The 14,589-nt window shown below is 38.3% G+C and overlaps 1 protein-coding gene across 1 annotated transcript; it reads right to left on the bottom strand.

Annotated features, from left to right (window-relative positions):
* Positions 1-421: 421 nt before the first annotated feature.
* Positions 422-12,142, bottom strand: LOC111844584 (uncharacterized). The gene is made up of 6 exons (XM_072715923.1): positions 11,897-12,142; positions 10,206-10,284; positions 6,116-6,857; positions 5,711-5,866; positions 3,115-3,207; positions 422-736 (listed from the first exon to the last, which is right to left on the bottom strand). The coding sequence occupies exons 3-6, from the start codon at positions 6,485-6,487 to the stop codon at positions 422-424; spliced, it is 936 nt and encodes a 311-aa protein (XP_072572024.1). The 5' UTR covers positions 6,488-6,857; positions 10,206-10,284; positions 11,897-12,142.
* Positions 12,143-14,589: the final 2,447 nt, after the last annotated feature.

Below are 14,589 nucleotides of genomic sequence, written 5' to 3' on the forward strand. Positions count from 1 at the left end.
ACAGTATGGTTGGCATCAAGGGTAAAAACAAGACAAATGGAGATCTTACAATAAAGTTAAACTCCCAAAATTTGTAAATGTTTAAACTTAAAAAAAATTTAACATAGCTTAGTCTTAAAGGGATAGGCCGAACTATCCCTTTAATTTTTTATGAGAAACTGAAAAAATAATTCAGCATACAGCTTTCCTTAAGTGCCAATACACTGGACCTTGCATCAGAGAGAACATTTTTTTATAAAAACAGAGAACAAAAAACCCCCAGATGAACTCAACACTGATATGGGAAATGGGGCCCTGTCTTTAAACTCACATTCCCCTTCAAGATTTGAACTTACACCTTTAGTTTAATGTGCTGGAGTACCTAAACAACAAAACAGAAGGTACATGTTTTCTGGTGTAGCTTTTGCTATGGCGATGTTTCTTAACGTGAAAGCAGTGTTTTGAGAACTTGTCCTTTGTTGGATAGTTTGTTTCCATCCAATTCCATAATGATCTTCTGCAGAACCTCAAAAGTGTACTTGAGCTCCTGGGGGTAGCTCAGGTTTAGCGCGTAGACAAGCCCCAGCAACATCACCACAGCAAAAGCTACATTGCACAACTCACTCATCACTTCCACCCCCTCCAGGACAATACCAACATCCACGGGGTCATCGCCAGGCTCTGCACCTTCTTGATGAATGACAAAGATTCCAAATACTGTCTCCGCTATGGCCATTTGAGTGCTTTCATCGACATCCTGTGACAAAAAGTAAAATGAACAAGGACAAAGATTTTTTTACTGATGTGCATTACATGTATATTTATAGCACACAATCTTTACAGTATTTCTGTAAAACAGCTATCACTAACTTGATCCATATTCATAATAATGCAAATGTAATCAAATAACCAATTGACATTAAAATTGTTTAGCTGAGTTGGTGAAATAGTTCAACTAAGACATACCAAGGGCCTGTCTGTTGTAATCATGAGTTAATTATTCCATTCGAATAAAGGTATATTGTCTTATTAAAGGAAAATTATGGGGTGTGTGTGTTATTGTCTGAGAGAAAGACAAGGAGAGAGGCTCCCAAACCGGCCCGGTTATTTCCAAAAAGATCAGTAATAAGTTACTTTACCGCAAACAGACATTTGATACACTGTTTTTGTTCATGTATAGAAGAATTACATGATGAAAAAAAACAGGCCAAATAATTTTTATGTGGTAGTGAGTTTTTATTTAAAGGATAATTCTGGTATTTAGCACTTTGAGTCTGTTTTCTGGTTTATGGATGAACTAGAGTAGTGGACACAGAAATGTTGACGATGGGTCCTGTCTCGACTTTCTGACTCGTTTAGATTCGCCTTTGACCGCTTCAGAGTGGCTGGCTACCGGCATTCACAAACATGTCCTTAAAACAAGCCTTAACATTCGTTTTTAAAACTGTGCAACTCACTGAGTGGTTAGTGGTGTTCGTTGATGATTAAAAACAAATATATCCTCGCAATGTATGATTTCAAACTGTGTTATTTGCTATAGTGGAACTATTTTTTCAGATACCTCAAAACCGCGTATAAACTTCCGCTCGATATTTGAGTCTGAAGCGCAATAATATCAACGAGCACTGAGTCCTCCAACAGAAATCAATGGGATTTTACGAAATGCCACATAAAACACAACAGAAACTGTATTTCGCTACGCTACTTGTTTTTAATCATCAACGAACACCACTAACCACTCAGTGAGTTGCACAGTTTTGAACACGAACGTTAAGGGTTGTTTTATAGACATGTTTGTGAATGCTCAACTTTCCAAAAGTCGATGCATTTATACCCTCCCCCTTATTTAAGTGACCCTACACAACAGCAAGTGACTTGATTTAGAGTGACAATTACAGGTCCTTTTAAAAAAATTAGCATATTGTGATAAAGTTCATTATTTTCTGTAATGTACTGATAAACATTAGACTTTCATATATTTTAGATTCATTACACACAACTGAAGTAGTTTCAGGCCTTTTTGTTGTTTTAATATTGATGATTTTGGCATACAGCTCATGAAAATCTCAAAAAATTAGCATATTTCATCCGACCAATAAAAGAAAAGTGTTTTTAATACAAAAAAAGTCAACCTTCAAATAATTATGTTCAGTTATGCACTCAATACTTGGTCGGGAATCCTTTTGCAGAAATGACTGCTTCAATGCGGTGTGGCATGGAGGCAATCAGCCTGTGGCACTGCTGAGGTGTTATGCAGGCCCAGGATGCTTCGAAAGCGGCCTTAAGCTCATCCAGAGTGTTGGGTCTTGTGTCTCTCAACTTTCTCTTCACAATATCCCACAGATTCTCTTTGGGGTTCAGGTCAGGAGAGTTGAGCACAGTAATACCATGGTCAGTAAACCATTTACCAGTGGTTTTGGCATTGTGAGCAGGTGCATCTCCATAAAGCTTTTCAGCAGATGGAAGCATGAAGTGCTTGGGGTCCCACAGACTTCCCACTGAGGTGCCTTGATACAGCACTCTGGGAACAGCCTATTCGTTCAGAAATGTCTTTCTGTGTCTTACCCTCTTGCTTGAGGGTGTCAATGATAGCCTTCTGGACAGCAGTCAGGTCGGCAGTCTTACCCATGATTGTGGTTTTGAGTAATGAACCAGGCTGGGAGTTTTTAAAAGCCTCAGGAATCTTTTGCAGGTGTTTAGAGTTAATTAGTTGATTCAGATGATTAGGTTAATAGCTCGTTTAGAGAACCTTTTCATGATATGCTAATTTTTTGAGATTTTCATGAGCTGTATGCCAAAATCATCAATATTAAAACAATAAAAGGCTTGAACTACTTCAATTGTGTGTAATGAATCTAAAATATATGAAAGTCTAATGTTTATCAGTACATTACAGAAAATAATGAACTATCACAATATGCTCATTTTTTTAAAAGGACCTGTAATTGTAAAGTTGTAGCAGGTAGGGGGCGGTTTGGGATTGCACTAGAGTATGGTGCGTGTCACTAAGTGAGTGAGAGAAGATAGTTTTAATGGCCTTATCTTAACCTAATTTTAAATCTAACGGGAACACACAGGAAACCCCATCCACTCCAACTCTGATAATCTCCATAGTGAACACATAAATTAACGTACCAGGTATTGCTTCACCAGCTTCTCTGGATCTTCATTAAGGTACACGCAGAGACCTTTGAGGATGCATTCTCTTCTTACTTCAATACTGTCAGTCTTAATATAAAGATCAGAGAAAAAAACAAAACACTATGAACACCATTTCAACAAATCAGCAGTGTAGGTTTACACACTTAAGAACTTTAAACTAAATTCACAGGAAGTCACAACATAAAAGTGTTTGCTAGTATTGTATACAGCTTAGATGTATGTTAATCCCTTTGGGATAGTATGTTTAAAAGTTTTTAAGACAAATCTTTGTTATTTTACTATCATTTACTACTTTGTGTTTTCCTTGAATCATTTCAAGCTTCAAATTAATGTATCTTAACCTAGGTAACCTACCTGAAGATGTCACCTAAGACATAATTTTGCCTGAAATGTGTGAGGAACAGACCATTCCACTTTATATCATTCAAGTTTTACAATAACCACAGTGGCCAATGTGGTAAGAATACCTGCCATCTCCATTTAAGACGGGACGATAAAAGGGACAGCTTTTGAGTGCTTTGTCAGACGTGTATAATAGTATACAGTGCCCATGCTTTTTCTGTGTTTTCTGTGCATTCCAACATATTGCAGAGTTTTATGATTTCAGTAGGCCTGTCACGATAACAAATTTTGCTGGACGATAAATTGTCCAAGAAATTATCGCGATAAACGATAATATTGTCGATCTGAGACCATTTTCATCTAGAATAATGATAATGGCATAATAATGCACATACGCCTTTCAAAATTCAAAAACGTTTATTTTTAGACTATTTAACACTGAAAATGGAAAACATTTTAAATATCCACAATAACAATGAACAAAACAACCAAAAACAATAAAAGCAATGGACTCTCAGTCTCTGTTAACAAAAAATGCACTTGAATAAATACCAAAAACAATAAATAAAATGGATGTAAACAAAATTGCACTTCAAAAAATATTAAACAATAGGCTCAACCAAATTTTCAAAACCCATTCCCATCCCATTCAGTCCCGTGGGATGTCATTCCCATACCGTCCCATTCCCGTCAAATTTAAAAAAATCTACCGCTCCCGTGTTTTTCATATATTTCCATTAGCGCTTGTTTTCCGCGACCAGAGTGGCAGATATTTTTGACTAGGGTCCTGGTTAAAGTTGCACCAGCATCATACTGGTGCATGCCATGGCAGAATTTCAGAATAGAAAAATATGCAGGACTTTATTTAATGTGCAGTTAGGCACTTTGTTAAAGAAAATTAAGTTATCTGTGACAAAGCACTCCAGTGAGTGTCATGCCTCGATCGTCCGCTCTTTCCGTGTGCCACGCCCCCTCGTTAACCCTGTGTGGATTCCCCGTGTTTACCAGCTGTTCCTGATTGTTGTCAAACTTGTCATTAGTCCATTGTATTTAGTCCGTGTTTCCGTTTGTTTCTCCAGTCCTGTCATTGTATTGTAATTCTGCTTTACCGCTAGTGTGTGTTCCTTTTGCTCATTAAACCCCGCATTTCCCTGATCGATCCTATATGTCTCCTCGCCTCTGCTTCCCCGGTCAGCGTTGTGACAGTGAACCTACTTCCATGCTGCAATGTGAACATTTGCCATGTTCCTAAAAATTCTGTTTATTGCACAGTGTCTGACCACACAGACCTAGATCATACTGGACATATCAACTGGACATATTTTCCACTATTACAGATTGATGTCTTGCATATACTGATTTTATCGATTACTCAAGGACATACAATATAATTAATATCAATTGTTTTCACTGTAAAAATAATTCCCATGGTTGTTCATATTCTCATTCTTACTTAATATTTACTTTTTAATAATATATATAACGAACCGAATCAGGCTTAATCAAGATAGGTGATCTATCACTTTAACGATCCCCAAAATTAACCTCCTGGACCGGACAAATACTAATTAACGAATGATTAAACATTATATGCGTCTCTTTTTGTATGTTTTCTAAATAAGACCGCGTGCCCATACCCAACTGTAATAGCGATTAAAGCGATCTATTCTTTAGTATTTATGTTAAAGACATTTATTTTATTACTGTTGTGGGATTAATCTTTGGAAACACTTAAATTTAATAAGCACAAAAACATATGACATAAACACGACTGTATTTTGTGTTTTACGGCTTTTTTGGAGGACAGCGACTCCGCTGTTGTGAGAATTACTGACTGTCTCGTTGTTCGATTTCGTGATTCCCCCCGCTCGCGTACCCCCTGCAGCCTCTTGCGTACCCCAGGGGGTACGCCTACCCTAGTTTGGGAACCGCTGTCCTACGCTAAGGAAACGAGAGTTGTCATTCAGTCGCGGATAACAAACAAGTATGCAAATGAAATTATCGCGGCCGGAAAAATTATCGAGGGCATTTTTTTTTATCGTGCGATTAATCGATTTATCGACTATCGCGACAGGCCTAGATTTCAGAGCAGATTTTTCAGGATTTAATGATGCGCCTCACTCTTAAACAGATGACCCCTAATGGGGGAACAGATGTGGTGCTCAAAGTCATTTCTACAATGACCAAGTTTTAAGTGATTTTTGTCACTTTTACATTGGTATCATACCTGGGTTATGGGTGCCATGATGGTCTTGATTTTTTTCCCTTGAACTCCACCTTTCTTGGCATACGCCTTCATCAGGTTTGCAGAGTGAACATCAAGCTCGTAGAAGAACTTTGACTGCAAATGGATCGTTGTGATTCTCTTGAACTCTGTACTCACCTACAAATAAACATAACAAAAAAGATAGACAAAACTCAGTTAAATTTTTGGTACACATTTGAAATAGCAGTTCTATCTGTTCAAGAAATGTAAATGCATAATACATGTATTTATCTAAATATTATTTTACTTTGTCAGAAGGCCAGCAAAGGCTGCTATTGCTGGCCTTCAGTAAATCCTCATCAGTTTGAGTAACCTCAGATTCTGTCAACATGTATTGTGACACATCCAGTGCAGTCATTCTCTTACCTCACGCACACTGAAGAGAGCTGGCCACCTAATTTTGAAATCAGCTATCATGGGGGCCTCCGAAACTACCTCTTGCCTTCTGAGTGCAAAGGTCTTGTCCATCATTGCCGCCAACTTGTGCTCATTGTTTCTCTTATTTACTTCTGAGAGGAGTGCCACTCTTATCTCTTCTAGTGTCTTTGGTGTTTCACCAGCCGGATAGGTGGGGCAGTAATTCACTTCGACTTTTTTCGGCTTCTTTACACCATATGCAGGACTGCATTTGCTCTCAGGTTTGTGTGTTAAGGCATTCACAGTCACTTCGGGGCATCCAAGCCGTCGGAGTTTTGTTCGATAGTTAGCAAGTTTATACTTAAGGCTTCCATCCACCATACCCAGTCACTGAACCTGGCTCTTTTAAACATGGATTTGTAGTTACCAGAGCTTCTGCTACCTCATCAAACTCCCTGTCAGAGAGGTACACTTTGTACTGGACGATCGTTTCGGCTAAGCCATCAAGAACAGCAGATTTAAGTTTTGTATCAGGATTCAACAAAGCTCCAGTTTCTTTAAAAGCAGCATTGGCCCTGTCCAGCTTTAGCTGACTATCATAAGCAAACCACATTGTCTCCACATTGTCTCTTAATTTCCTGTACGAGTTCAATGAGAGTCTCTGGCATACCACCTGGAAGGATCAATCTCTGGGAATCGTTTTCTCCAAGAATGATTCTGAGTTTCACTGGAGCAGCCATTTCACGATCGCCTGAATGAGGATAGAGAAAATTAAGTTTAAACAAGGGTAATCTGACTTTAAAAACACCAATGAGTACAAAAGTAGGGAATGCCATGCCGATTTAATATGGCTGTCAAAAAATCATGAAATAAATGAAAGAACTGTGATTTCATAATACCAAACTTATTCCCAAACTGTTTCACTTCCATTTTGCATTCAAATGAATGGGCCATGATTATCAAAGCAGATCAAAGCAACAAGCCCAGGGCAGCGCTACCACTACCAGTAGGTGAAAAAAGACAATGAGAAGGAGAGAGTAGAAAATAAAACGAGGAGGAGAATGATTTGAAGAAAGGTGCTGCTGTATGTGACTCTGTGCCATCCCTCTGCTGTTTCTTTGGTCTGAATCTGTTCCAATTATGCTCCATTCATTTAAATATATGAAATCAAAATAAAGAGCTGGGAAATAAATGTGGCATTATGAAGTCACACTTCCCTGAAATAAGACAGTCCATTGAGATCCATTTAATATTAAAGAAAACAAACCTTATGTGTACGTATCTTTTTAATGTCACCAGTCTTAGAGGTCCAACAAAGTAGTCTGCCAAAGGGCTGTTCACCAAGTTCAATCAGTACAGTTTCTCTGGTAGGATATACACTCAGCTCAAACGCTCTGAAATGTTCCCTGTACCACCCAGAAAGCCTTCTAACCATGAAACACAGTCTCTCCTGAACAACACAAATCTGAAGAATCTCCCCAAAGTCAGGGAGTCCACTTGTAGAACCATGAGCAACTATCATCCCTTTTCTGAAATGTGCACCTTTGCTTGACACACACTTGGAAAGGTGAACTTCAGTTGTACCAGGGAAGTTCTTTTCAATAGTCTGAGCTATTTCTTGTTTCAAACAATCCAGAGGGACTGTTGAGACGTTTGTAACCTCTAGGGATGTTTCTTCAAAACTGGATGATCTCAAGTGATATGAAATCATGAGCTGATGCTTAGTGGCTAGCGAGAGGGGCACATTTTTAAAGCAATTGGTGTGTCGCACAACCTGCTTAAAAAAACTGTGTTTGGCCTCAAAACGCATTGTCCAGAGGCACACAAGAGGCCCAAACATCCTTATCAGTTGAGGATAGTGCTCCAAATAATGATGTTTTGGGAGCAGTTGCACACCAGGGAAGAGTTCTTGGTACTTTTGTCTGTGCTCAGAAATTTTGCCCTCAAGATAGGCAATGGACTCATCTGTGTGTGTTGGAGCAACCACAAGCTCTACAATGTCTTTTAAGTCCAACAGTATTTGCCATGCCATTTCACCCTCAGGCACCAGGTGCCCAATTATTAATGGGAGTAGTCTTATTAGAGCCCAATTTTCATGGGCGTTTCCACCTATTGTTGCCCTAGTTGAAAAGGTGTGTGGGATCACATGTGGCCTATTTGTCTTGTCGGCCCACTTGTAAGGGAAGTGCAGGATGGATTTGTTGAGGGTTTGAAGACTGAAATACTTCTTGGATATAAGCAATGCCAAACACCGTGCAAGCTCCACTGGCACTATGCCCTCAAACAGATCATGCATAATATCTGGAGGATAGCCTGTGTGAACGCTGAAGTGGGCAAGCGTTTTGGTGATAACACAGTGTCTTTTCACCCCAAAACAGCTTGTACCATTCTCCTGAGCTGAGGTCACATAAGAGTCATGGAGTTCTTTTGTCCTAAGGGTGAATGCACCTGATTTTACCTCTTTTGTTTGGATGTCTGTTTTTGTTCCTGTGCAAAATCGGCAGATATACCCACTAGAAAAGCTCTCATTAAAACCTGCAATACTGTGAGCCCCCAAGTTATCTGCTGCAACCACCTGAATCGTACCTTTAACAAATTTGCCAAGTAATGGAATGAAAACACCGTCTTGCTCCAGAGTTTTCTAGTCTTGAAGAAGAGGATGTAAGACACAGTCATAACCATACTCATTTACATCATCAGTTTTACACAACAATGCCAAGTAAATTGATGATAGTGATGAATATGAGCCTGGAGGCAAATTACTCAGAGTCCAGTAGATTCCACAAAGCTTATGTTTCCTGCGAGAAGTACCCAGAGGATTGCAGACCTCAAAATCATCTACGTATAAACGTAACAATATCCTCATCTCATCCCCTGACAGAAAAATGTTTTGCTGGAAGTGTGAACCATCCTGAGGAGATTTGTAAGTGTGGTATTCACCACTCACCATTTTACTCTGCTGTGCTCTGTGGTTTTCAACTACCCTGTCCACAACATCTTTCTTAAAGAGTTGCTGCAAAGACTTCAGTACAGGAACATACTGAAAACTTCTGTTTTCTTTGGCATCAAGAACATATTCAATGGGTTCTACAACGTTAAAGCTTTCTTGATAATACTTGTTGCGGAGATAAGTTGAGCTTAGGGGACCTCCCTTCTCTATGGCTTTGAGCAATGGATTAGAAGTGCAGAGAGCAGTTGCTACTTCTGTTACCGCAGACCTATCAGTTGTGGGACTACGTTTCTGAAATACCCCTTCAAGAATGTCAATGGAGAGGGGTAATGTTGCTGAACTTAAGTAGTGCAGTTCTTCTAAGAACTCATCAATTTTTTTGCCTGGGACATGTGCAAAATGCTCTAACTTAAGCAACGCTGCTGCAAAATTATTCTCAATTACTTCAGGCAAGTTATTGGTTACATCTACATCACTATTTGAACATGCACTGTCTGCTTCAACTGCAGAGTCATCTTGATTGCCTGCATCTTCCTCAGGATTATAAGAGGATTCTTGTGAAACTCGAGTGTTTCTAACTATGTCTGGCTTGAAATCTTTCAATGTATGTTGACTGTGTTTCCTGTTCTTGTGAGAGTGAAATGTTCCGTATATATTTGTTTGAAAATTACAACCCCCAAACATACAAGGAACAGTTTCATTACTCTTCAAATGAGTGCCAATGTGTGAAAAATAATCCTTCTCTGTAGGAAGATCACTACAAGTGCACAAATGACAACTATACAGTATGTTGACAATTCCTGTAGCTCCTGGGTGTTTTGTTTAGGATGGACTCTACTTAAATGAATGTACAAAGCATTCCATGTCTTAAAAGTACATGGGCAGTTTATGTGTGGGCATGGGTAACGTTGCATATGCCGGTGCTGAAGTCTGAAATGTTTTAGTAGGTTATATCTACCGGACAGAGATAGACTACACGCCTTACACTTCCACATCCCTCCCCCACCCCCACAGATAAAAAATCTAAACAAACTGGGCAAAAACAGGTTTAGCTGGACCCTAGCATCATAAGCATGTCAACATTGGAATCAGTCAGTAAGACAAATTCACTGTTTTAGGCCAAAAATATTCAGGTCTGGCAAAACTTACAAGTAACTACTGAAAACTTGATGATGGCCGATGACCCCCTTCACCAGTACACGTGGTTGGATGGCAGACAAGTGATGTTCTGAAAGAGATCCGACAAATTTACAACCATTAAAATATTTTGCCATAAGTTATGGAGAACAAAGATAAATGAAAGCAATAGTAAAAAGATAATACAGGACAAGATGAGCTGTTAAGAAGGAAACAGAAAACCCAACATTACAAAGACATCTTTACAGCAGTGGACTGCTCTACTTTTTTCAAAAAGAGAGCCCTAAAGTGTGTTCAGTAAACCACTATTTAATTAAAATGATCATTTATGTTGTGCATTTTTCTACTCGCTGTACCAAAAACATATCAAACTGTGACTTTATATATTTACTGTGTACACTGTTACACCCCTAATAGTGCATTATAGTGCAACAGTTGTGGTACAAAGAGTGCAAATTTATAAATTAGAGATGCATCACTTTGCATCAATTTTAAATCAACGCCATACATAAAATGTATGTATCATAACACAATTTAAATTTGATGTTATTTTCACCAAACCTGGTTTTCCATTAAATTAGGCAGCATATATTAAATCAAAGTCAGGCTATTTTCTTTACTTTAGGCAAAAATGCTGAGTAGAATAACATCCTTGACCATACTTCTGGTCACTTTTAAAAGCTAAGAAAGAAGGGTGTATTATTCCATGGTATTCAAACCAATTATCTAGCCTTTCCAAAAAATTAGAATCACTAGAATCAAGTTACAGTAGTCAATTTTGCAAATGTATTTTCATATTGGTTGGTTGACAGAACGATTTTTATAACATAGATAAACATAAGCATTTTCACTTTAGCCTAGACTATAATTTTATATATGTTTTTGCGTACATTTTGACTACCTTTACCAGGGCTCGACTTTTTGACTCGTTTAGATTCGCCTTTGACCGCTTCAGAGTGGCTGTCTACGAGCATTCACGAACATGTCTATAAAACAACCCTTAACGTTCGTGTTCAAAACTGTGCAACTCACTGAGTGGTTAGTGGTGTTCGTTGATGATTAAAAACAAGTAGCGTAGCGAAATACAGTTTCTGTTGTGTTTTATGTGGCATTTCGTAAAATCCCATTGATTTCTGTTGGAGGACTCAGTGCTCGTTGATATTATTGCGATTCAGACTCAAATATCGAGCGGAAGTTTATACGCGGTTTTGAGGTATCTGAAAAAATAGTTCCACTATAGCAAATAACACAGTTTGAAATCATACATTGCGAGGATATATTTGTTTTTAATCATCAACGAACACCACTAACCACTCAGTGAGTTGCACAGTTTTAAAAACGAATGTTAAGGCTTGTTTTAAGGACATGTTTGTGAATGCCGGTAGCCAGCCACTCTGAAGCGGTCAAAGGCGAATCTAAACGAGTCAGAAAGTCGAGACAGGACCCATCGTCAACATTTCTGTGTCCACTACTCTAGTTCATCCATAAACCAGAAAACAGACTCAAAGTGCTAAATGCCAGAATTATCCTTTAACTGCGAGCCAACTATCACGTATGTTAGCATGAATGTGCCAGCATGACATTAACGGCCTGAGTACAAAAATAACAAACAATCATGCCCAAATATTGCTGAAAATGATGGACAGTCTGCTGATGACTTTATACACAGTTTTGTAGATGGATGAAAACAGATTTTATCTTACCTTTTCCAAATGAACTCCAGGCACGGCAGGCAAGTTCTTCATGTGATAATTCTCGTTATTTTCCGAAGCGCGCGGTTTGTCATCTCGCGTGATCTCACTAATCCATTTTCGGTGGAAGATCAGTCTGACTATATTGAATTACGTTATCTCAACATGACTGAATTTAACAAATGTTAATTTGTTGAATTTCATGCTTATCCTACATTATTTTATCACGTTCACCTTTGAAACATGAAATAATTTTGTTAAAATTACACGTTACGCTTCTTTTAAGGTAATAACCAGCTAATTTCCTTTTTTTGAGTGTATACAAATTGATTATCCTAGGCTTGCTTTTTCCAGAATAACGTTCTTTCAGTAACCTCAAATCTTTCCTACCATCATCAGCGGCATCGTGTCTTATTAGCGAGAATCTTTTATCATCAATTAGCCTTATCAGTTCTGCATAACAATCTGCATTATTTCTTGCATCTTCGGCTAGCTGTGCGGCAGTAGCATCGGTACGAGGCTCATTTAAGATAGTTTGCTTTAGTTTTAACTTGTGTAAATGGCCTAGGAATCTTGTTTCCCATAATTTATACTTATCTTCAGATCCGTCGAAGTACAGATGCGGTGCGAGAATTCCCGTTGCTCTGCTTGCCATTTTGTTAGCTTTCGTTTGCTCTTCATCAGTGGTGGAATGTACTGTAACAAAGTATTTGTACTTCGTTACTGTACTTAAGTACATTTTTACGTATCTGTACTTTACTTAAGTAAAAATAATAATGCATACTTTTTATTTTACTCCATTACATTTTGCGGCAATTATCTGTACTTTCTACTCCATTACATTTCTACAATTTATGCCGTTAGTCGTTACATTTTATGAACACAATTTCCTCAAAACCTTGCATGAAAAAATAGTTAGCCTATTGCATTCTGGCGTTGTTTGTCATTTCCTACCAATCAGGTGTCTGAATAGCATTTATACTGGCATATTCTTAAGAGAGCCAGCCAATGGTCAAATTTTCTTTTCAAGGTCCTTTGTTGTTTCTCATTCTAACATCTGCCTTTTGTATTGACTAAGTGTTGTGTTATCCATTATTAGGCCAATGTTTTTTGCTTTTCTGCAATCATTGGAACAAACTTTGTATTTATTAGTTTTACAATTACGCTACATTTGTTTTTCATGCAGGCCAGGGTAAAGGACTTTGGAAAGCAACTCTTGTTGAACAGAATGTACTGGTGATGCGAAGTTGATTGAAGGGCTCGCAATGCCACTCATACTGCCATATTCTTGAGCGCCACCCCACCACTAGTGTTTAGTTACCGTTGTGTTTCCCTTTTACTGCTCTTAACAGATGTGTTGAATAGTTTTGCAAGTATATAAATGATTTAAAGATATATCATGTCCTGATTGGTTTATCTTAATGGTATATTAGTGGGTAATACCTAGTAGATAACTTGTCATCCACATAATTCTAAGTTAGGGTACACAGTATTGCAGAGTGCACGCACAATAAGCACAGCAAACTTTACAATACACATATACTGTATAGTTGCTTGTAATTATTACGAACAATGACATCGGTAGAGGTGTAAGTCAGTATATCTACTATTCTTTTACAAAATGGCACACCCCAGACATTGAGACAAACCATTTGTGAGTGCTTTTACTTAAAAAAATACTTTAAAGTAAATAAAAAATGATTAATCCGTTCCCATGAAAAGAATCCTATCGTTATTGTCATATTATACATTGATGGTGTCCTGCACTTGCTCGGGCACGGAGCGGGGAAACAGCACAGGAGCCGGGAAATCAGACGAACAAGGGATTGTAATAAGAATACAACAAGGAATACTATACACCATAAAACGGATGTTAATAACCGGACTGTAGAAAACATACCTAACGCAGACTTAAATACATTGGACTAAGGACAGTAACAAGAAAAACAGCTGATAAACACGAGGACGAGCGGGGCATGACAGTTGGGGTTGTATAAAATAATTTAAATACTGCTTAATACCAAAATACATACTCACAATAGCTATTAGATGAAATAAATGAAAAGAGAGTTATAGCGCGGGTTGTTCACTGAATGGTCATTAATCATTTATTATAACAAACATATCATCCCATGCCGTGTAATGTCACACACTTTTCTATCCACCCGTTGGTCACTTTACAGATTGAGCCTGTGTTAATTTTGGTGGCAATTTATATTTTGGTTCTTGTATAATATGCATTTCACATTAAAACATCTTTTTTTTTATTTAAAGGTTTTTAAATAAATTCTCATGTATTATTCTCTCTGGAAGTTACTATAATTTTCTTATTTCAGGACGCCTCTCTGACTTGGCAGTGATGTCTGTTGCTGAAACATTAAGAGGCATTAGTCCGCAGTCTATGATCTGCACTGTTTTGCACGGACTATCAGAACTGTCTGTAGTTAATTCAAGGTTCGGACCAGTGCCTCGTGGCTCAGTACTGTCACACCAGTGCCCACCTGTTACAACCACAAGGTACACACAACGCATAAGTGCTCCAGAGTTTCCAGAACTCCCTGTGCTCGGCAAGAGACTTGAGAGAACTGGATTTTGTTCCCAGCTGCCATCAGCTGCTCTTTTTGGAGAGTTTAACTGTGAGTCCTGAGATGTTAGCTTTGATAGAAGAGAGAACAAAACGACAGTCTCAGTGCAATGAGTGGTCA

Source organism: Paramormyrops kingsleyae, chromosome 9 (assembly GCF_048594095.1).
Source record: "Paramormyrops kingsleyae isolate MSU_618 chromosome 9, PKINGS_0.4, whole genome shotgun sequence".
Classification (NCBI taxonomy): Eukaryota; Metazoa; Chordata; class Actinopteri; order Osteoglossiformes; family Mormyridae; genus Paramormyrops; species Paramormyrops kingsleyae.